Below are 24,707 nucleotides of genomic sequence, written 5' to 3'. Positions count from 1 at the left end.
ATGCTGTCTAAGTGGTCCTGTGTTTTTCCTCTAGGAGCATCATTTGAATAAACAAACAGGTTTGTTATGAACAAAGATGTAAAGATAGTTGAAAAGTATTATGGGAAAGACCATAACACAGCGGCTGTTCTTTGCTAGGGAAGATTTTTTAAAAAATAAAGCACCCAACAATATTTTCTTGGATTTTTCATCTAACTGACACTGCAAATAGCTACAGATTCATCAAGCATCAATAAGCATACCACGAGGTGGCTGTGGATTTTTTCTCTACAGATCCAATTAAACACAGAGAAGAAGGAACTTTCATCTGCTGGAATTAAGCAAAATTAGAAACAAACTCCATTGTGGCATTTGATACTTACACTGCCCTTAGATTTTCGAGATCCTGCAATTGGAGGTAGTACAGATGCTTTAGAACTGCAGAAATAAAACGTGCCTTAGATTTCTGTGCACTGATCACCAATAGTGTCTATAACATCTAGTTAAGTCAACTAACACCAAGACAACTATAGCAACAGAGTTAATTGTTTTATCTACTGTTTGCAGAGTTTTGCTAAGAATCACTTATTTCTGCTCACTAGAGTATATTTAAACACATAATCATTAACTTGCATTACATTTCACCACAATGCACAGTTAAACCCACTTCTAATCCCCAGAGCAGTAGTCAGAGAAATAGTGTAGAATAATTAAAACTAATATAATGAAACATCCCAGCAATTTCAATAAAATTCTGTGTCATCAATCGATCAAGACATCTTAAGCAACATTTTCCACTGTCTTTAAATTCATTTGTTTTAAATTCTGTTTCTCAAAATACTTCGTTATTCATGTTACTCTCTAAAATAAATAAATACAGTAAAGTTTACGTGCATAATGTGGGACAAATGCCCTAAACTCATTTGTGGGACAAATTTCCATTTATTTCCATTTCTTTCATTGCAATGACTCCCACATTATCTCCACATTTCAGAGATACTAAAAGCCCAAGTTTCTCCTTACAGAGACCCTGCTTAGGGCTCTATTATATGATAATGCTTGTTTACAAAAGCAACCCAAACATTAACCACTCTTAAAGGAGTACATATTTCATAAAGCATTACCATGCAAGTAGACCCTGACAAATGTAGCTATGCATAATCTCATTTAGCTCATAATTCATAATCTCATCAGTGAATTAGGAAAGAAAAACTAAGCCAAAGTAAAATAAACCTTTGTCAGATAATAATTTTATGAAATATGATCAACAGTTTATTTATGAGCCAAAATAATCCCTTGAATTTCCATTTTCTCTTTTAGTACAGATTTGTACCTCTACTTTCTTAGAAGTTTTCAATAAAATTTTGCATCCATTCAAGCAAACCCATCCATCCACCTTTTATAAATGTTTTTGGAGTCACAAATTTCTAACTTGTAAATGAACTGACACACATACAAGAAAGAGAAATATGGAACTTACCCCTGTGGCCTTATTGTAGATTTGCTAAACAGCAGCTCACCATATGGTAACTTCTTAAACTTTTCTCTACCCACTGCAACATAAAATTGCCCTTTCTCCAAGTCTGACCCATTCTGAACATGTTTTCCATCTAAAGTGTAAAGTCTGAAAGAATATGTGAAGTTTTAATATAATAAACCTTACCATTTTGCAAAATGACATAAATGACAGGTAGACCAATCTCACTTAAAACTAATGAAATACGAAGCACTATGAAAGATAAGATTTTCTCACCATTTCCAAATAAGTGTGAAGAATATATTACTTCAGCCTCTAACACCTTCCCCTTTATATCTCATATCAGATTCCATCTCCCATTTGTGCTCTGGGCACCAATTAGTAATCTGGGAAGAACAGTGTGTTCATAACCCCACAGATAAAGACCTAGGACCACTCCACTTAACAAAGTTAATAGAATTGTCCTTATTTACTAGGTGCAGTTTGGCTTATATGTGGGCTGCTCTGAAAGTAATGCCTCCTATTTTATTACATAATCCACTAACATCAGAGGTGGATGTCAGTGCTATGACAGTAGAGGTTGAAACCTTCTGCCAATATTCCATTACATTTCGTTGTTGTGCAAGAGATGACAACAGAAGAATGGTCTGACAAAATGGTGCCTAACATGGAAGTACATATGAAGTAGTGTCACTGAATTCCTCCATCAACTCTGACTGCTTCATCCTGACACTGATTAAGCTGAAATCTCAAACTACAGAGTCAGGCCAGAGAAGAAGACAATATTCCTCTTGCAATATGATATCACAAGGTCCTATTCCATTTTGAAGACCATGGAGTGCATTGTCAGTCATGGCTAGACTGTCCTCACACATCTACTGTATAGTATAGTCTAGATTTGGTGCTGACTTCTGACTTCCATCTCTTTGGGCCAATTAAAGATGGACTGGGTGGGAAACGTTTTCCTAGCAATGATACCACCATAGCAGCTGTGAAACAGTGAGTCATCTCAGCTGCTGCAAATTTTTATGAGTGCAGCATGCAGGCTCTTGTTCATGGCTGATGAAAATGCATAGCTAAAAGTGGTTACTATGTTGAAAAATAGTGTTTTGTAGCTGAGAGGGGGGGGGGAATTTCCTCTATCAAATGGTGTTATTCTGCTCACTGTATCTGATCTAATTTCCATGAAAATAAATAGAAGGTATTACTTTCAGAACAACCTACATAGAAACACGTTGCTTTTATATGTGCAGAGACCAAATGTTCTCACATGAGAAGCTGCTGCTTTTAAAAATTGTTATCATGTTGCTGCTTCCTTCTGAAGTGGTATGCTAACTCTGAGGTATCCCCTCTGTGCTACTCATCCTTCTTTATAGTGCAAAATTTTGACAGTCATATCAACAACTGCAAGAGGAATTTATCTTTCACTGCCATGCAGATTACACCATTTATACAGAAAAGATGATAATAGAACAAGCAATCTAGAAATCATTAAGAAAGTCATTTCTGAATTCAACTATGTTTTGCTAGATTACACTTTGCTTTGTAGAATTCACATTAAAAAAAAAAATAAAAGGCAAATTGGTGTACTGCAGCTGAACTGCTTTATCTATTTGTATGATGTTGCACATACAGGTACATAGTGATACTTACAAACATGACTACGGGTTTTTGTTCCTGATCTTTCACGTTGCTTATGTTTTAATATTAGATGTAATGCACAAAATTTTTTGTTTGAAGTAAGTCCCAAAAAATTTATGGACAGGCATCTGGCAGTTTCTAATTTTATTTTTCATCCAGAAAATAATGACAATAATAACTGAATGAAACCAAACCAGTCACTGAATGGAAAGGGGAATTAAAAATGCATTTTTTAATAGGGGAAACATACATGTAACTACTGGCATAACCATCATCACACACACAATTTTTGTGACACTACTTAGGCAGTTTGTTACCCTCTCAACTGGTCCAAACCACTCAAAAACATCCTGGGTTCTCTCATACACCCTTGAATAGTATTACGCAGGAAATGTTCTTGTAGTCATTTCTGCTCACTCTCACTGGGTGATAAGCAAAGGCTTGTCCTGTAGGTTCATGGTGAACTTCCATTTTCCCTCCTCAATCCCAGCCAAAAAGTGGCAGTCAAAACAAAGCAAACATAGGCTGACAAAGTGGACAGTAACTTGAGGAACTGTTATTTTCAAACACCTGCTTGCTTGCCCACCAGATACTTGCTGATCAGGTTGCTGTACCCCATCCCTGAGCACAATCTGGCAAGGAGAAAGACAACTTTCTCATTGTCTTCTCTCTCATATTTCTTACTTATATCTCTGTTCTTATGATGACGATGATCAATAATTGTTTTCAAAAGCCACATGTGAAACTGTAGAAGCCTTGGCAGCTTTGGATGTCACTTAATGACATGAGGAAGAAAAACTGCCATATACATAATGCAGGTTCTCGTAACTCCACTTAGCCTTCCTGGAATCTGTGGTCTTATAGGAGTCTTCTAACAGTAACATAATTTCAGTAAACTCCAGTGATTAATGCATAACTTATTAAAGAACAACCATCTCTCTACCAGTATATTTAATACACATTCTTAGCATTTTAAGGAAAAGCCAATGAAAACTGGATTAAAAGAAGACCAGAAAAGGGAAAACATTAAATAATTTGAAGCGCTATGTACATTATCTTATTTTTAAAAGGTTACAACAGAATACTGAAGAGAATACTTCTCAAAAGCAATTTTAACTATACATGTAACTCTATATGCTTTCATATATGTTATTCAGATTCACCAAGGAGTGATAGGATGTAACGAGAATAGAAGACAATAGGTTTTTAAATCTTTAATCAGCCTAGAAGTAGAAAAAAATGATTTTGTGAACAGCTGTTACTACGTTCACTTCAGGATATGTTATCTGAGAATCAGATCCAGAAAGCTGAAAAATGAGTTTAGGTTTACTTTGACAGAAATAACAGTGGTAAGAAGCCAGATAACAAACAAAAGAAATGCAGGACTGAGGGGAAAAACAGATCAGAGCTAATACTCAACAGACAGCACTACCTTCATCTTTTATGGCCTGTACCATCTCTGGAAAAGTAATCACAGGAACTGAGATAGATTATTGCATTTTCACTGATTTGAGAAAGATTTTTGCAAGCTTAGTCTCGGAGATTGTGTAAGCTATGAAGAACGATTTTCCAACCCTTTCCTATCTGAAGAATGGATTTCTGTAATGTGCTCTGCATGGGGTAACACTGGAACGTCAGTCATTTGCCAGTACACATCTTTGGCAGCCTGCTTACACACTAAAGTTTATCATGGAGACCACATATCATTTTGCTTTGAAACCTGCAGCAACAATCAGATATTATTTTAGGGAACTTATTTTACATTTCAAGGCCCTAAGGCAATTGAAATCTATCTACAGGGCGCACCAGAGATACCGTAACAACTAGAGCAGTGGAAAATACTGGAAAGCCCTGACTCTTACCAGGAAGCTGAGCTGATTGATTATAAAGCATACCTTTGTCAGAGAACAAGTCTTCAAAGACCAAAGGATCTAAAACATTTTCCTTGAAATTGTTTGCCCCAGTGAGTTAGAACTATCAAAATTAAAGGCTAATTAAATATCTAGACAAGAAATAATGATTGAATAATACTGAAAGTTTTGGTGGTGTTTGTTTTTTTCTTTTTTAAATAACAGTGGAAATTAAACAAGAAACTAATCTGGAGTAAACGTATTTCCAGTTTCCTAGAATCATAGAAGGTTCCTCTAAAGACAGTTTTCTCACAGAGGAAATTCCCATAAAGCAGGCATGATCCATTATCTACTTCCAGAGTTTTAAAAACATATGTAAACATAGCAACTGTATCTCACAAATATTCAGCCTCCTGATACCTGTGAACAGCTCCACTTCTGAGGGAAACCTTTGCTGTAACCATTTCAAGAATGTGGTCCCAGTGATTCAGAGTTTTCCTGGGAATAAGGAGTCGCACTACAGGGCTAATAAGGTCTCCATTGGCAATCAGGCTGAAATAAAGCAAAGTAATATAATTTGAAGGACCATTTAAAGCAAAAATCATCTAAAGTTAAGAAAGAAAAAAAAAAAAGCATCTCGGTAACTGAAAATCCAACTTACAAAATTGTGTAGGGCTCCTGGAGTGGTTTTCGAAACCGTGCTGATGCAGTGATTCTGCTATGAGTAACTGGCTTGACCTGCAAGGACAAAGAGAAATAGAAGAAATCACTCAGTCTTCACAATGGGGTAGAACTTTCCCAGACTACCAACAAGAAGAGCGGAGAACCTGGAGAAAGAAATTCCTGTTTTTAAATATGCCTTTTATTCCACTCCCACTTCACCTTTTACAGAGCATACATGATTGTTATTGCAAGTTCATAGGCTTGTTGAATGACAGCCACAGCATGGCACAACATAGTTGTATGCAAACTGTTGAGTCACAGCCTGAAACACTGATTGATCACCTGGGGAAAGGACCGGGTCAACCCTGGAAGCACAGCTGGAGACAGTTCACCGGTGTGACTGGAAGGAGTGGAGCCTGGCTGCACCTCTCTTAGACCTCATTTAAGGGCTGACTGTCACTGGGGAAGGATCTCTGGTTGGAGACCCCTCCCATGTGTAATTTTTCTCCACAGGCCTAGATCCTTAGAGACAGGTGGGTATTCCATTTCTGTTTGTTGATTTTGCCATTCCACTCTTGTATTTCCTTTCCACTCCTCTAATCCTTCTGACTGTAACAGTAGTGCAGCATGATGAAGCATAATTCTCATCTCTTGCTGGAAACAGAATATGGGCATCTTTGGAGACTTCAGTCAACATTCCAAGGCACATGAGAAAACACTTCCAAATGCTGTTCTTACTTCCTTAGTTGTCACTGTTCATAACCATGGCTCAGGCAATTGAAATCAGATCTCATTTAGCAATAAGTGCTATTTCTGTCTCTAGGTCTTTCTGTTATAATGTAATAAGTATTTTTTTACTTATGTATAGGTCTTTACATCCAAGACAATCAGTAACTTACAAAAGTTGCTGAATGCTATTATCATTTTAGATGTGACTCAAGACAACAGAACTGCAGAATAAAGCATGGACATGTCTAACGTTATTCCCTGTACTGAACAGATATCGTATTGACATCAATCAGCTTGCTCAACATTAACGTCATCACATTGAATTGAAAGTTATGCGATATTGACTAGGTAGGGTTCCTTTTGGAGTTGTTAAACACACTTCCAAATTTAAAAAGAAAACACAGTGACAGATAGATGCAAAGACAGCAAGATAGACTCCAAACTCAGAAGAGGTCACAAAACCACACTTTGATCCTGTCTGCAATGCAACACTCAGGTTTCTATGATCCATACTTTATTAGCACTAGTTAGAAAGCATTCCCTAAACACGCAGTAGCTCTTCAGGATAGTCCCAGGTGTGCCCAATTATTTGCTTGTTCCTACAAGCTGATGAAACCATTAATTTTGAGGTAGGCTCCTCAGAAGACTATGGTGTTATTGCATGTAGCGTAATCACTAGGCCCCTGAGAAAACAAGCAACCTGACAGATGCTAAGGGCTCATTTATGATTCAAAGGATTGTATTTCTGCCAATAATAGATACTGTGGTATCAGCTTGCAAGTCTGGCTTTTAAATTGCTCTCTCAAGGAGTTATTAATATTTCTAGCATTCTTTTGAAGCATAAAAGGCAGCCCTGTTCTCAGACAAGGAAGCTGCAGGGAACTGTAAGATAGGGTCAGCCTGGACAGACACTCAGTATTTTTCTAAACGTAGCCTAAACCAGAACAAAATACAAACTTGTATTATTTTGTTAAACATGCCTAAATCAAATTTGTCTCCTGTATTAAAAGGTGGAAATATTATGTTAATACACTATTACGTTTGCTAATGTAAGACCATAAAAAGCAGCAGATAGAAATGCTAAGGTAGCTGTGATAATATCGGTGTGCTTAAAACACTAGACAGATTCTTTGTGCAGTGCATAGATGACACTGCAGTTTTGGGGGATTTGGATAAGAGTAGATTTGATTAAATTAAAAAATTAAATAAAGCAGGTGCTGGACCACACTGGTACAAGCTCTCCAAAGAGTCCTTTGTCACACCCAGTGTGAATAGTGAGGATAAGCACACTGAATCTTTCCTTGGGGTCCTCACATGCTCTTAGACATATATTCAGGCTGCTGCTGCACATCAGGAAGAGGAGGGATAGCTAATTTCTCTGCTACTGCTAGCTTCTTGAAAGCACATCTTATACTTGATCAGCTTCAGCAAACAGCAAAAAAACACCCTAACCATTCTTCTAAATAAGCTGACTGACATGCTCCTGGATTTTTTTTTTTGGCCACCACAGTCTTCAGATTACTATCTCACATTGTTTAGAACAACTTCTGTGACTAACGTTAAACTACTGACAGGTATGAAAAGAGCTTTAATTTCTAAAGCAAGCCACAACATTTAAACTTGCAGTGACAGACATCAATAAAATACTAAGTGCTTAGCTATTATAAATCATTGCGGTTCCTTTGAAGTATGGAGATTTATCCAAACTCCAGAGGAAGACTAGATCGGGGATTTAATTAAAGAGTACATGAGACTGCTGGTATTTCTCATGTAGGAGGTACCACAACATTGCACTGTCTGAAATAGACTGACCCCTCTGGCACTACAGTTACACATTAATGAAGATGTGATGGTTTGTACTTACATTAACAGATCAACATTGCCAGACCCCTAAATCCTTCTCCTCCCCATTTGCATCAGCAATTTTGAGCATATTTACATTAGTCAATGTTCTGGCCCATTATGATTTTATCTTCAAGTTTTGTACATTTCCAGAGGGATGTAAAGGGTCCATCAAAGAGCAGTTTCCACATCCTACTACAAAATGCTCCTGTTTCATAATTTGCAATGAGATACTCGTGTGCGGTACTACACAACATACAGCAGTAACACAAAACATTTAGAACAGGAAGGAGAAAACATACTAGTTGAAACTTAGAGGGAACTTTAAGCAAGCAAGATAAAACTAATCAAATGGGAATCTGCAATGCAAGAAGAGCCACATATGCTTGGAAATGCACCGTGGGACCTCTGACTCTTAAAACCACCAGAACTTTTACCCTCCTATCCTATCAAGAATTTCCTCTTTCTTGCAATGCCCCTTACAGTAAGAGTACTCTGGAACTTTCTCAATTCAAAGAACGGTTACTACCTGCTCATTAACTTAGTGAAGCACCTGACAGAGCCGGAGAAAAACAAAACAGCTGAAAACACCAGCTAGGCTCTAGGAGCTAGGAGATCTCTGTAAAAACTTGAATATCTGAATACTTTTTAGGGAGTGTCTCTTAGAAGTAAGCATACATCTTCTGGCACAATTCACAGTGGTTGGTTGTGTGTTGGTGAATGTTAGCTGCAGCTGCATGCCTCTTAACACTCCTTTGAAAATACAAAGCCACTATGCAGCTAAGCATTTAACTGGCGCAATGTTAGAAAAAAACAAACAACAGAATAAAGTATAGTTGCTTTATAGCATTTTATACAACATTTACTGTTATAACATAAGATAAATATTCACAAAATTTAACAACTATGTACAATACACTTAGCAAACATACACAAGACATCACATAATCTACTTTGGTACTTACATCTTCCACTGTTGACTGCTGGCAAAACAAAAGCAAAACATAATAATCAGCAGCCAAACTATCCACTCAGGCTTACTGTCATAAATATTTATATTAAAAACAGTTTTTCTATGGAAACCATTTTGGATAAGCGTGCATACAGAGATATATGTAAACATGTACATTGTTTATGTATGTGCACACATTTACACATCAACTTAATATAGTTTTCATACAAAATCTCCTACTATGCTTATGTTCAGCTGACACTGTGAAAGACTGAAGATCAACTAGAAGAAGTTATCCTTTTTCAAATATTGTAGATGGTCTTGGCACTCAGTAAAAGTTCAACAATACTTGCTGTTCACTGCTTTTAACTCAAAGAAATGCTATATTGAGAAGGCAAGATTAAATGTACAGCACAACAGGCAAAAGTGCCATAATTGAAAACATCTACTTAGGTAAGGTTTCTGAGCAACCCATACTTTGGTTTGAAATACAAACCTTTAAAAGAATGTTTTTCATTTCTTCATATATAACCAGTAAAAAGAAAAAAAAAAAATCACTGAAATGGAGATGCAGCAAAATATTATCTATTTCTTTTGGCTCATGTAAAACTATTTGTTTATCCCTATGTGTAAAGATTTTTCTTCTACAAATGCTATGATATGCTTTTCACATATTCTATTCAAACAGAAGCTGTAAAGTAGGACAGCCTTAGCAAACTTCTCAACATTTCTGTTGGGTACTCGGGACTTGAGAAAGGTGTGTGACACTTCAGAGAATCAATCCTATATCAGAAAAGTATACTGCTCACTAAATAGTATTTTAATTGTCCTCTGAACTTACCACGCTGCATATATAATTGCTAAAAACAAAGTGATATTTATGCACTGGAGAATAGTTTAAAATAGAAATGGGCTGTTCTTAGCTTGACTTTTACCTCCAGTGTACAATAAAATGTTGAGACAAGCTAAATGCAGATAATTGCCTGGTAGCAATTTCACAGGCGGCCATGAAAGCTTGGGAAAGAAATGGTGTCACTAACTGATTTATTTCCTTTTCTTACCAGAAAAGAGCCCTGTCCAGTGGGTCAACCTGAGCAACCGCAGGATTTATGGGTTTACAGAATTTATGAAGCCATGCTGGGTGGCAGCAAGACAGCAGCCAAGAAACCTTACCTCTCTGAACCAGGTGCTCTCTGACAGTTTGGTTTATACCAGTTTAAGAGTTTGCTTTTCTCAATGATTTATTAATAATATCTTGGGCACTACTAACATTTCACTTATTACTCACGTCACTTTATAAATAATCTTTGGAAGTTTTAATATTTCAACACAATGTCACATACCAACTTTATCAGCTCATGCAGTGAGCCGTGGCTTTACCAGTTTGTTACAATTCCCTGTTTGTTAATCAATGTGCACAGGAAAAAAAATGAGAACAAATATTTGCATTCCCTTAGGGTAGAACAGGGGTCAAAAGGACTAAAACCCCATTAATACATACAATCACCATCCTATGATGTGAAACAAAGGAATGTTCAAGGTTGAGTGATCAAAAGCAAATTAAAAAGATAAAAGTTACTTTTTCTAAGGCTATTACAGCATAGGAAATATCTTACCTACTTCATAGGAATGTGACTTTTTAGGAACAGGTATTTTAATACATTTTGACTAAAGATGAGTCAGATTCACAGAGTTTTGTCAGCACAAAAATGTTTCAGTTATCCTACACGGTAATAAATCTAGATAATTTACTTTTCTCTGGCCATGTTACATTGCTAGATGGTACACTGGATAGTAAAAACAGCCTTGAGCAAGAGACTAATGGCCTTTCTGCTGGCACAAATACATAAACTTCTTAGCCCATACAAAGCACAGATGAGGCGGAAATGAGCTGTATCAGACAGAACAAGCAAATACAGACTCAATGTGTCTTCTAGATCACAGGGCTTCTATAGAATTCCCAAAGCATTTAAAACCACTCTCTTCCAAAAGCAATAGCTGGGGTCACTATGTTTACCTCCAAGGTAAATCACCATTCTTTTCATCCATGGTAAGTGAACTAGAGCATATATGCCCCATGTATCTAGGGGATGTTTTGCTTCGACTAGTTAAATCCTGAAAAGAAAAACATTTCATTCAGGATATGTCATAGTTTAGGGGAACTTGATTATGAGTCATATCTCCAGTTGTCCTAAATCAGACAATTGCATGGCCTTATCTGCCCAGGCATTTAAGCATGTAGCCTGTGCAGAGCTCCAAAATATATCACATCTGTGTTGCTTTTGTATCCCAAGAATAATTCGTATTTCTTCTGAGTTGCATGATATTGTACGTACACTGCATAGCACATAAAAAACAATTGGATCAGTAATGCAGATGTTATCCAAGCAAAGCAAATCATGATGTTGATTTATGTCACTGACATAATATTTTCAATTCTTACCATTTTTACATCTCAGAGCTTGAATATTTTCCCTAAATTCATTACACTTTTAAACCAAAAAGAAGCCTCTGATCTTCATGCCTGACTAGAAGAGCCCAAACCTATGAACACTGACAGCTGAAGAATAAAAATCAACTATAACAAGATCAATTTTTACCTCATTTTTAATCAGAGTTAAATGTTCTTAATGCCTTACAGTAATAAAATGTAACATGCAGCAGTATTAAAAGCCTCAGCACTGATATCTCTTCTCTTCCTCCCATCCTCATCACAAAAAAAAAAATAAGGAAGGGCAGTCACCCTACAGAACAAGGCAGTCATCTTAGTTGAGGAAGTGACTTTCTTCTGAGTTTTATATCAAATGCAATTTGTATCAAACACAGACCATGAAATCTCCACTGACATGACCCAAGGACCCTACAAGTCTTTCCCTTGTTCCAAAATATACTAAAACCAATCTGTGAGCAATCCATAATTTAAATAATCAGAATTATACCATTCAGATATACAGAACTATGCAAACAGTAATTTTTACAGGGCAATTAGAGAAAAAAAGACACAGCTATGTTTTAATGGGATATCTAAACAATTCTTCTCCAAATCCTCCTGGTATTAGATTATAAACACTCGGGAAGAGTATCTGTTTTGTACATCTTGTTTTCCTAATTATGTTACCAAGGTACTAAATGCCAAACAGTGCAATAGAAAGCTTAACTTTTAAAGATATTGCTCAGGGGATTAAAGATGTATATCCTATTTTTTTTTTTTTTGTAACCTTTGCATACATTTTTTATTTTATTTTACCTTTCCCATACCGCACCCACAGTATAACTTCTAATTACACTGAGCCTCAGAGAAACTGTAAGTTCCTTACTCAGACTTCTATCAGCAATAGAAGCAATCAAGCTGTTCAGATATGGGCTTAGAAAATGGTTCTGTTTTTTTGTTGTTGTTGCTGTTGTTTTTTATACAGGTATAGAATTACGAAACAGACCTTTATCCATAATTTCTTCTCAAGCATATGAACATGTCCGTGTACAGTAATTTGGGGTACCACAATTTGTGTTTGTTTGTTTCAAAACAACAACAAAAAACACAGAAAACACCCTTACTCCTATGAGTATACATTGTTTTGGTGTCAGATGGCTGTAATTTTTGCATGCTGGAGTCATTTCTAAGATATTTACTGGGGAATATTCTGCTCAGCTTTCATGAGGTAACATCTGGAATATCATGTCCAGTTCTGGGCTGCCCTCAGTAGAAGAGACCTGGGCATACTGGAGAGAGTTCAACAGAGTCCACCAAAGTAATGAAGGGGTGGGAGCAGCTCAGTTATGAGGAGAGGCTGAGAGAGCTGGGACTATTTGGCTGGAGAAGAGAAGGTTCAGGGGCGATCTCATCAATGTCTATACATTCCTGATGGGAGCATGCAAAGAAGATGGAGCCAAGCTCTTTTCATTGGTTCCCAGTGCCAGGTCAGGAGGCAGTGGGCACAAACTGGAATATGAGAGGTTCTGTCCGAACACCTGGAAGCACTTCTTCACTGTGCAGTGATGGAGCATTGATGCAGGTTGCCCAGAGAGACTGTGGAGTCTCCTCCTTGGAGATCTTCAGCAGCTACCTGGACATGGATATGGGTACCTTTGTCTGTCCCTGCTTGAGCAGGGGTTGAACCAGATAGACTCAGAGGTCCTATCCAATCTCAACCATTATGTGACTGTGTGATTTCCAGGCACTTCCTAACCTTGGGATAATTGTATCCTGTACACAGAAAAAATGAATGAACCACTTCAACTTGATGGCTATAAGTTAAAGTGTATCGTAGATCCATTCACTGAAAAAAATGGCAACTTTTTTTCTCATGATTAGATGTACATTATTTGCCAGATACAATAAATACTAAGCTTGAAATGAGCAATAACTACAAATGCTTGGATCTTTCATAAGAATGTACTTGGAAAAAAACATAAGAGAGTGCTAGGGACAAGGTACATCCATCAGAAATATATCAAAATCACTTGTGAAACTGAGATGTTATAAGCTTTCAAAATTCAGTTTTTACAGATTCACCCAATCATATTATTGTCCACAGACAAGAGGAGAACCTACTGTAAAAAGAAGGATGAACTTAAAGGATACAGAAGGAATAATTGCTAAAAAATTACAAAAATTTGATTTTAAAATGTTGAGGAACAGGGGGAATCAGAGAAATGACCACTCCTTACCATACTTCAATAGCAACATATCAGATGCATTTTGAAGTATATTTCAGTAGTAAATTCTGAACTACCAAGTCTCATGCATTGTATTATTCATCTCATTTTAATTGGCACTGGACAATCTAGAGTCTTTCTGGATCCAGGATTCCACAAAGAACAATGCATCTGACTGACCCAGTCTGTGATCCCCTGAGTAACTATGAGTGGCTCACAAGATTCCATAGCTGATCTGCTGCCCCTGGACACCACCAGTGGCACATTCTTCCAGTCATATTCTCAATTTCACTGAAGATGGATGTTCTGGATTCTGGGGTTGCATGCAGATGCAAATACTTAGGTTATAGATGGATTAAAGTTTTGAGGAATCTTTATTGCTCCTTCAAAGACTCATTAGTGAAAAGACTGTTCACAGAATCATAGAATCATAGAAGTGGAAAGGACCTCTGGAGATCATCAAGTCCAACACTCCTCCTAAAGCAGGTTCTCTATAGTAGATTGCACAGGAAACCACCCAGATGGCTCTCAAATATCTCCAGAGAAGGAGACTCCACAACCTCTCTGGTAAGCCTGTTCTAGTGCTCTGTCACCTCACACAGTGAAGAAGTTCTTCCCTGTGTTTGTATGGAACTTCCTGTGTTGCAGTTTTTGCCCGTTGCCCCTTGCTCTGTGGCTGCACATCGCTGAAAAGAGGCTGGCCCTATCCACTTGATTCCTGCAATTTAGCTGTTTATAATTTATAATATCGTTCCATTCCTTGAACACATGGTTGTCTCAAACAGAGAACTTAAAACACATAGCTACCCCCAGAATCTGCAAATCTAAAAGCCCCATTCATTCTTCAGCAGCTTACCCACAAAACATACCCAATGACAAGTAAAATTAATCTTTCTGAGAGCGCAAGGAGGGACCATCTAGATCAGAGGGAATGTTTAAGGAAATATAAATGTCCACACTGCACACATTATAATTGAAAAATACTGTTCAGTACTTTTTAGCAAACAATTATGCTTGCAATAAACAAGTGGTAACTATGTTGGTCAGAATTCCTCTAGAGGTTTGCTAGTTTGCACAGTGTTTAAAATGTATTTATACATGCAGATCACCTTCACTACAAAACAAATCTCTCCTTCAGAACATGAAGCTCAGTTGTCAAAAGAAGTGAAGGACAGATAAATACCTGAGGAATGTTTTGTATCAAAGCTTAAGCTTGGGTCAGGTTGAAATGTTTTTGGTATTTTCTCTATCAGTAACTGAATAAAAAGTTTTGAGACATATTATTACAGCAGGAGGGCACTGCCAGGGGCTTCAAAACAGTCAAGAGCCTGGCTGCCATCTGAGCAGCTCACAGGTTTCACACGTTCCTGGGAAGTGCCTCTTTTCATCCTTACTGTTGTCTCTGGTTTTAAAGAGGGAGAAGTCAGAAATTCAGATTTACTCTGTACCCCACTCTCCTCTCAGAAAATCTAAACTGAGATAGAGTGTGACATTTCTGGGGGATTAGCTTGTTACAAAAGCCATCAAATGAGAATTAAATACTTTTAAAAAGACTTTTCCTAGGAAGCTTGCTTCAGCCTTCCATGCATATTAACTACCACATTGCTACAGGGCAAAAGACATTTTGTCACTTACTTGTTGAGATAACAGCAAAACAGAAGGGAAAGAGTACTGCTATCTCAATGAAAAACTTGAGTCAGATAGAACTTTACTCATACAGACTGACTGTCTGTCTTCACCACTGGTGTTCATTGCCTTATTTCTGGCTTGTTCTTATATATGAGTAATGCTGTGAAAATGAGCTGACTGGCACACTGCTCTGGTGTCACAGCTGCATGACAACTATGGAACAGCTGGGGCTTCTCCAAAACTGCTGCACTGCAGCTAATGTTAAATGAAGTATAGTACAAATGGTCAGGGAAGCACTCAGCACCCCTAACAGTGGATGAAGTGAGGTAACGGAGATGTGGTTTTAAAATCCCATTTGCTCTGACAGCACACAGCAGTGGATAATTTGTGAAGATGTACTTGATAATTTCTCAAATGTTACTTATTTAAAACTTGTTGCAGAAATCAGGAAACTGAGAGGATATGCTAGTGTAGCCCTTCTTCATTCGTTATCCTCTGCTATCGGTGGTCTACCACTTCTCTGAAAGAGTGGTCAGGCACTGGAATGGGCTGCCCAGAGAGGCGGTGGAGTCACTGACCCTGGAGGTGTTCAAGGAACGTCTGGACGTTGTGTTGAGGGACATGGTTTTGTGACAACCATTGGTGATGGGTGAACGGTTGGACTGGATGATCCTGTGGGTCTTTTCTAACCTTAGTGATTCTATGATTCTATTCTATTATTATATACACAAAGCTTCACACAGAAGTGCAAGATTCTGCACTTCTGATAATCTTCAGGATGATCAGAGGGCTGGAGCACCTCCCTTATGAGGACAGACTGAGAGAGTCAGGGCTCATCAGCCTAGAGAAGAGAAGGCTCAGAGGGAACCTTATAGCAGCTTTCCAGTACCTGAAGGGGCCTACAGGAAAGCTGAAGAGGAACTTTTTATAAGGGCACGTAGCAATAGGATGAGGAGAAATGGCTCTAAACTGGAAGAGGTAGATTTAGACTAGATATTAGGAAGAAATTCTTTACTGTGAGGGTGGTGATACACTGGAACAGGTTGTCTAGAGAGGCTGTGAATGCCACCTCTCTGGAAGCACTCAAGGCCAGGCTGGATGGGGCTTTAATCAACCTTGTCTAGTGGGAGATGTCCCTGCTTATAGCATGGGGGTGGAACTAGATCTAAAAGGTCCCTTCCAACCCAAATTATTCTATGAAGAAGAGAACTGCAAGATCAAGTCTATAGCCGGGATAGACTGATGACTAAAAATAGCTATTTCCCATTATCTGAGTGTTTGCTTCCATACTTCAGTCATTTGGAAGTCTTAGACTGGTAGAGAATTAGATTTTAAGAAACCAGATTATAAGAAATTAGATCTTAAGAGAAGATTATAAGAAATTATATTTTAAGAGACCAGACATGGATTAAAGGAATCAATCATTGATTTTATAAATTATAACATAATATCATTGAAGACAACAGTGAAACCTGATGCATATCAGTAGAGCAGCTAAGGTCTTTTTTAGTAATGTTTTTAAAGACTCAACTCTTATTAATAACTGAGAGTCTCACAGACCAAGACAACAATTATTTTGCAGGATTATAACAGTGTTGTTATTTCTGTCATATTTAAACTACTTTTAAAACAATACCTATTTTTAAAAAAGTCCTTGAAAATAAAGTGCTATGTGCATCTGATACACTACAAAAAAGGCTGAAACACAAGCTATCTTGCATTACTCACAGCCTTTTGGATGGGGACACATAACCCACTCACTTGTATTTCACCAAAAGCAGCCCATGGTGAAATCTGCTACTAATATTATAATGAGGTATTTGTGATGCAGACTTTTTTTTCTGTTTAGGCAGAAAAAAAATGCATCTTGCCAAACTATTTCAACACTGACCCTTCTTACAGACAATCACATATATTTGCATGTTCCACTTGCCAGTTAAATTGTGCATAATGAATTATTCAATGTCACATATTTTATTCATTGGAACAACACACCTACACTGAGACATTCTTGACCAAACCTTCCTCAAAGTTCCTTGTCATTTCTAAAGGACACACCAAGCAACACAGGTAATTCCTAACTGATAGTCTTTGCCAGCATCAAACTTGTCAGGCAAGGTGAGGTGCAACTTACAGGCAAACAGATCCATGGTATTTGAGAAGCTTCAGCTAAAAACAAAATAAGTCATACTAGGCAGAGCTAGTACTGCTCATCAGAATCCCAGGGGTTGGAAGGGACCTCTGGAAATCCATTCCCAGATGTTAAACTCACCATCTTATAAGAAAGGACACTAAGGGATTTCTTTAAATAAGATATTGGAATACTTAAGGTAGAGAAGACTACTTAATTTATTGTTGCATTTTTTTGTTGTTGTTTTGTTTTGTTTTGTTTTATTTTATTTTCCTGAGGAACACCTTCCTTGGAAGCTCAGACTCAGTTACAGATTTTTGTAGAGGAATCTATTCCCAGTAGAGTACTTACTATATTCTGTCACTCCCTGAGAGAAGTGAGAAGACAGTTTAGTAAGAAATTAATGCTTTGTATTTTCCAGCTATTTTTCTTCATGGGTATAGGTCACAGTATTTATATTGTATCTTGAACAAGAATTCTTTCTTTTTTAATTCCATTTTGACACATTTTCTACTTATATATAAATTTAAAGTAACTGAAATGCTGCCTTCAAAGAACAACATTAAAATATTTGCAAGGACAGATGTCAAACATTTGGCAGCTTAAATAATACAAATAAAGACTTACAGCTGCCTACAAATACACAACATACAGTATGCCTTTATTCCTTTTGCCTTCCTCTTCACTAACCAGAATTGAAAATAAATATTTGTAATTGTTTACTGGAGGAAAACCTACAAAATCCAACTTATCAGTTAGGAAATGTCAAAGTGTGCTGCATACAACCAGAATACATCTCCTTGCACATAAGCATACTGATACCATCCTTAACCATTGACCACAGATTTCCAAAACACTGTTTCTCTGCCATCTTTTTTCATCATCCAAATCCTTGATAAACATCACTATGTAAGTACAGAAATCTGACTGTCATCAACTCCAGGCCAAGGTTGATGTACTTCTAAAATCTGGTATAGAGAAAGCCACAGAATCACAGAATTGTAGAAGTTGGAAGGGACCTCTGGAGATCATGTAGTCCAACCTTGCTGCTAAAGCAGGTTCCCTAGAGTAGCCTGCACAGAAAAGTGTCCGGGCAGGTTCTGAATATCTCCAGAGGAGACTCAACAATCTCTGGGCAGCTTGTTCCAGTGTTTTGTCATTCTCAAATTAAATGAGTTGTTTCTCATATTCAGATGGAACTTCTTGTGTTCCAGTTTGTTCCCATTGCCCCTTGTCCTATCTCTGAGTGCTATTGAAAAAAGTCTGGCCCCACCATCTTGGCATCTGTCCTTCATAAGTTTAGGTTGTATAATAAGTCCAGTGCTAATAACTTTAAGACCATCTTCTCCTGGGGGCAGCAACACCAGCAAAGCTACTGCCTCAATTCTGGATGCACCATCAGCATTTGGGAATAACACAGAACAAAGGTATTTATTTCTGTGATAGCTAACCACTGAGGTCATGTTCAGAGGAAGACCAAGATCCCGTGGGACACGAACAGGTGCCAGGGGAGAAGGGTGGGAGGTGATCCCCAAGAGTAGGGTTTATGAATAGTCATTGCAGTCTCAAATCTCACAGTAAAAGCATTACCGAGATCATGTGAATGGCCTATGGTCCAGAGCAGTAATGCCAGAGGCCTGACAAATACCATGTTCAAATTTTTCTTTTTCTTTTTCTTTTTTTTTTTTTTGAGGGAAAATAAAAAAGAAAAAAAAAAAGAGAGAAAGAGAAACAAAATAGGAGGTGGAGATGATGAAGGAGAATCATTTAATATTTCAGCACTAGGACAAAGAGAACAGGAATTGCCCTGACAAAGATCAGCCTAAAAACACACCCTCATTCAATCTAAAATTATGTCTTTTGAAAGCAAAACATTTCTGTGGGCTTGTATCAAAGGTTCCTACAAAGCTCCATGGAAAAACATGATTTATTTGTTTGCTGATGCAAATGCAGCAGAATCAAAGAGAAGGAAAGTAGCAATACTTCTGCTCTTCTTGGTGCTAAAACACAGATGGCTTTTTGATTTCAAAATGAATGTCTGAAAAAAAATGTGCAGACAGAACTTGCTTCCTCAAATTATTTTAGCGTAAATATATTCAGGCATTAAAACTTCAGTTACTAGCCCCCAAAAGTTCATTTCTAGAATTAAATGATTAGGGCCCAAAAATATAGGTGTTATTCATAAGTCCAGATAAAAATCTGTAAAACATTACCAGGTTTCATTTCATTCTTAGGACTACACAAATAAATCAAGAATATAAAGTTAAACTTAACATGGAGAGTTAAACTCTCCACAGTGACCATGTAAACTGCAAACTGAGCCAAGCAGGAGGAAAGAGAGTTGACATAATGGATGGTTTATATTGGTTTTCCTCAAAGCCCTGAGATGGCTGGAAGAGCTCAGATAATATAGAGTGAGCACTGAATACAGAAGTAAAAGAAGCCTCTCTTATTTAATGTGCCACTGTAAATAAAAGGAACAACTTCTGCAATTATTTCTCCAAGTATTTAGAATTTCTGTTACATTCAGAATCTTTTAAGGATTTGCAGCAAATTCATCAGCTTTAAAACAAGCCTTAAAATAGCAGTCTTGTGACTGTCCTGCTAACTGCTAGAATCAGAACTTGGTTAAGAGGCTACCGTGGAGACAGCTGCTTTCTCACCAAGGGACATTTGGAGTCAGTCACAGTGCACACTATTAATGGGACTTGCACAAAATAGTGAATGTAATCCACCACATTCTCAGAGACAATCAGAAGCAATTTTCTCAAGTTATTTTCTTTATATCCTGGACATGTAAGAATCATTTTCAGCTAGACATTGTTTTGCACAAAGTATGGTACTGTCCACACATTTGGGTGTTCAGAAGAAAATTAGCAAGGACTGGTCATAAATCCAATGGTTGGTTGGTTTGGTTTTTTGATCTTTGTTTTTATGTCCAGAAATATTTTTATGCATTAAAGGTTCAGATGAGTTCAATACTGTTGTCATAAAGACCTTTTCTCTCTGTAAAAAAATAAAATAAAATATGATCTATCACAAAGATCACAACTAAAGTTGAGATTAATTATTTGAATCTGTCTGCCTTGCAACAAGTAAATAGCTTCAGCAAGATTCACAAAGGCTGGTCAAAAGAGACTCGGGACTGAAATAAGAAAGTGCTGTAGGTGAAAAATGGAATTTATGGACAAAAGATACCAGAAAGCTTAGACAGTGCAGATGTGTAGATATGTTACTTATTTTTATATACAGCTCAGCAACTGAGGTGTATATATACCTTGCTGACTCATCAGTGCTCAATTATTTTTTCCTTATTCTTTTTAATTGTTCTATTTTCTTTGTTAAATACCTTAACTACACGGAGACACAAATAATGACACAAAAGCAACAGAGCTCTCTCTACATTGTTCTGGTTAACTGCATACATAAACAAACTGAGGAACAAAAAAATCCAGCTAAGAGCAAATCTATATGGTTCTTGTAAATCAAACCCCCAACCTCCTGTTGAATTTGATCATCCTGTTGACTGTGCCCATTTGGGAGAGAAAAAAAAAAAAAAAAAAAAGGAAAATCACAAGCAAAGATGGCTTACAAAGATACTTTATAGGATACAAGATAATTTATAAAATGCATGTGTCGTATTTCACTGCCTGTGAGTAAGATGTATCAAAATATCACAGCAAATATCATTGTGGCAATACAACTACTTTTCTGAAGGCCTTCTAGCACAAGGTGTCTCAAGACATCTGCTACACAAATCATTAAATTGCTATAAACTTGGCAAGACAGAAGAAATGGAAACATTTGTGAGCTGATGCTTCTTGTCAGGCAAAAGCTGAAATTCAAATGTTGTGAGTCACTGCTATCCATATACAGAGTTAAGAAGTAGGTTACGAAATGCAGAGTCACATGTCTCACAAACCCACATGTTGAATTTTTGGAAGCCTGCAGTTGTGTCCTTAGTTAATAGTGTAACTGTTCAAAAGAAAAAGGTGAATTCAGAAGATACTGGGCTAGAACTCATTAGAAGTTTGCAATTGTCACTGGCAGTGACTGGAAAAAGCTTTTCATCTAAATGTGATTTATCAATCCAAAAAGTCTCTTTTCCAAAGAAAATACAATGTGTGGAAGAAAATTTCCTTGTTCAAAATTCCTGAAGTTCACAGTACCAACATCTTTTTCTTTTTCTGAATGAAAAAAAAAAAAAAAAAAAAAAAAAAGATTGAAGACCAGTAATGACACCATGCAATTTTCTTTCCTGATAGTTTAGGAGTAGATATGGCAATTCAGAAAGCTGAATGGAAGACCGTCAGTTCAGCACATCATGTTCAGAGCAATCAGAGTAATTATCTTTGAAATGCTAAGTTCAGAATGCTGGATAATCGTATTATTTCTGAACATAATAAATATATATTAAAAACTCAGACATGTCATTAATACTAACTGCAGGTTTACTTCTGAAATACTTCAGACAACCTACCTCATTGTTGGCTTCAGCAGGCTTTTTCTTTGTTTCTCCGATGTCCAAATAGCTGTGGAAGAGAATCAGGATTGATTATTTACAGAAGCATCTAACTTACAGAATACAGATCTTTTATACATTTTAACACTGAAGCTCTTAAAATTTACCATGCCTCAAAGTAATATAAATAGTAACTAATTCAAGATTTTAATGAAAGAGTGTTAATATGAGTCCACAAGCTAGCCCTCAGGGTGAATACAAAGTGTAAGGAAGAGCTATCCGTCTAACTTCAAGTCAATCACTGGCGCTTGGTACAGACCATCAGTAACCTACTTGTTGGAAAGATGGATCAGTAAAAATCAGCACAATATTAGTTTAGCAGAGTTTTCTAGATTACCACCTTGCCTCCTAATTTCTCGCAATAAGTTTCTGATGCATTTAAAGCCTCTCTCCATACTCAAGTTTAACCAGTGCATTGGCTAATTTGAAAGGATCTACACAACTTGAGTTTCAACTGGTGTCAGACACATCTGAAAACATTTTATCCTGGTTTATCATGATGCAATAAGAGCATCTTCACAGTTATTTTATGAATAAACAAAATCCAAGGACAAAAAAGAAAACCAAACAAACCCACAAACATTTGAGCATCACTGCACTCCACTAGAGTATTCACCTGCTGCATTAGCACAAAAGCATCAATTAAAACGCGCAGTGGTAGACTAGCTGTATGTTGCCTTTCCAAAGAAAAGGAATTAAATAATTCTCCAAGCATAAGTAACCCTTAAACTGGATGAACAGGCACCCATCCAGGTACCCAGACTGCACCAGCTTCAGTCCACTGCCAGCACTGCAAAAGCCTCATGAGCCGGCCTTCTCATGAATGCAGCTCACAGTAGCTGCAAGATCTCAGGTTGTTTCTAGCTCCCAGTGTTGTCACTGCTGTAGAATGAGACACTCCAGAATAATATATCTCAAGAAGTTACAGTTCCAGGCTTGGAATGGCAGTTCATGTGCTAAAGGTGAAAGCAGTTAAGCTAATCACTGAAGATAGGGAAGAAAGATTTGGATCTCATTATTAGGCATCTGTGGAGTAACAAATGTGCCACGTGAAGCTGAACGCTGACACTTCTAGCTCCTACTTTCCTTGGATACTTTCCCCTTCCATTACGCTCCTGCACACAGGTGCCCCACAAGTCTTTATTTCAAAGTTCAGCCCTGCTTAGTCTATTGTGACAATGAATTAAGCCAACAAGCATCACTGCAAAGGAAAAAATAAACAGTTAAAAATTTACATAGTTCTTGCTGCTGTAAGACCAGAGTCAGGTCCCTTATGACAGAAGTTTTGGTCTCCCACAGCTGCAATTGCTTTGTCTTTGCCCATGAGACAAACACAAATATACTCTGTTCTCTAATTCTCTCTGTTTCTTCCAGAACATCATCCCTTCCAATTGACTCCCCTCTCCTCTGACCTGCCTGGCTAAGCAGTCCCTGTAATTACCCTTCTGTCTACAAACTAGTTAAGAGCCAGACCCCTCCAGCCTGCCTTAAATAATGCTTGTAAAACCATTGCCTACTTTTACAGCACTATATAAACACATAACACTAGTGAACAAGGAAATGGAAAAGATCTCAAAGTCATCCAGACCATCCTTCCCAAAGGAAGCACAGCATACTCTCAAGGGATATATATAGCACAGCCTGCTTTTAGTGAGTGCTTTAGGTCACCTTTTCTGGAAGTATTCTCTTTGTTGACCTCAAATATTTAGGTATCCTGTTGCATTTAGCAACCACAGAAGTCTGAAAACTCTCACCACAAAACTCTAATCATGAAAAATGAAATAACAAAAATAAATGCCTATTTCCACCAAAAATCAGAGGCACCCCATTCTTTACACAGCATATACTAAAGAAAAACAGTTACTCACTTTTGGCCTGTGGAAAACACAACACATATGGGAAGGTGAACCAGATGTGCTGACAATCAACAATGTTAAGCCACTCACGGGACAACAGAATTTAATACCAAAAGACAAGGAAGCTCTTCCTTGAGTGTGCAGCAATACTTCTGACATGGAAAAGGGACTTCTATTTGTCCTGTCATACATCTTCCTCTCTTGCTTTGCCACTGAAGCATAAGAAAGATCAATAAATCTCTTGAAGCAAACGGTGACAAAAACCGTAAGTGTGCTGGTAGAAACCCTGTTCATTAAACACAGAGCTTCATTTTGAAGCATACTGAGCTCTCCTGAAAAATGCAGATTCCTCAACAGTGCCTGATCAAGACAAGCAAGGGTCCATGAAGCAGGTAGTTTATCATAGGAATTGCCAACCACTCACAGAAAGGCACTGTCAATTTTGAGATATTTTTCAAGTCAGGTGTAGGATTAATGACCGCAGAGACTGAACAAAGCATATAATTGGGCAGTTGAGACAGCGAAATTCTTTGCAAGAATTAAGAACCTCTACTGGTGGTTCCAACTCAGAAAGTGCACATAAAAGCTCAGGTCTGCCCCATGATATTTTTCCAGTCAAAAACGGATAAAATGTCAGCTTAATTCTTGGTGTCCCAGCAGCGGGAAAAAAAAAGTAGTCATCTTTTAAATGGCAGCAGAGACTCAGCTATTCTGGCCAGGAAAAGGTTATATGCTTACCCCATACGAATAGAATGGTTAGAGATGTGGATAGAATGAGAC

General features: G+C 37.5%; 1 protein-coding gene across 9 annotated transcripts in view; it reads right to left on the bottom strand.

The window, feature by feature from the left end:
* Window positions 1-24,707, bottom strand: part of DCDC2 (doublecortin domain containing 2) — a 59,467-nt gene that overhangs the window by 33,405 nt on the left and 1,355 nt on the right. For 6 of the 9 annotated variants that reach the window (XR_005857265.2, XM_004939618.5, XM_004939617.5 and 3 more), the window contains exons 2-7: window positions 22,030-22,081; window positions 9,147-9,164; window positions 5,609-5,685; window positions 5,368-5,499; window positions 1,460-1,603; window positions 363-417 (exon numbers count right to left, since the gene is read on the bottom strand). Coding sequence is in view for 8 of the 9 variants with exons in the window: in XM_004939618.5 (XP_004939675.2) it covers window positions 363-417; window positions 1,460-1,603; window positions 5,368-5,499; window positions 5,609-5,685; window positions 9,147-9,164; window positions 22,030-22,081 (478 nt within the window). In the remaining variant the exon portion in view is untranslated. The remainder of the gene's footprint in view (window positions 1-362; window positions 418-1,459; window positions 1,604-5,367; window positions 5,500-5,608; window positions 5,686-9,146; window positions 9,165-22,029; window positions 22,082-24,707) is intronic. The other 3 variants (XM_015275947.4, XM_003640752.6, XM_040695419.2) reach the window with 1 other exon arrangement.

This window comes from Gallus gallus, chromosome 2 (assembly GCF_016699485.2).
Source record: "Gallus gallus isolate bGalGal1 chromosome 2, bGalGal1.mat.broiler.GRCg7b, whole genome shotgun sequence".
Classification (NCBI taxonomy): Eukaryota; Metazoa; Chordata; class Aves; order Galliformes; family Phasianidae; genus Gallus; species Gallus gallus.
Note: the sequence above shows the minus strand (reverse complement) of the source record. Positions and strands in the feature narration are given on the sequence as shown.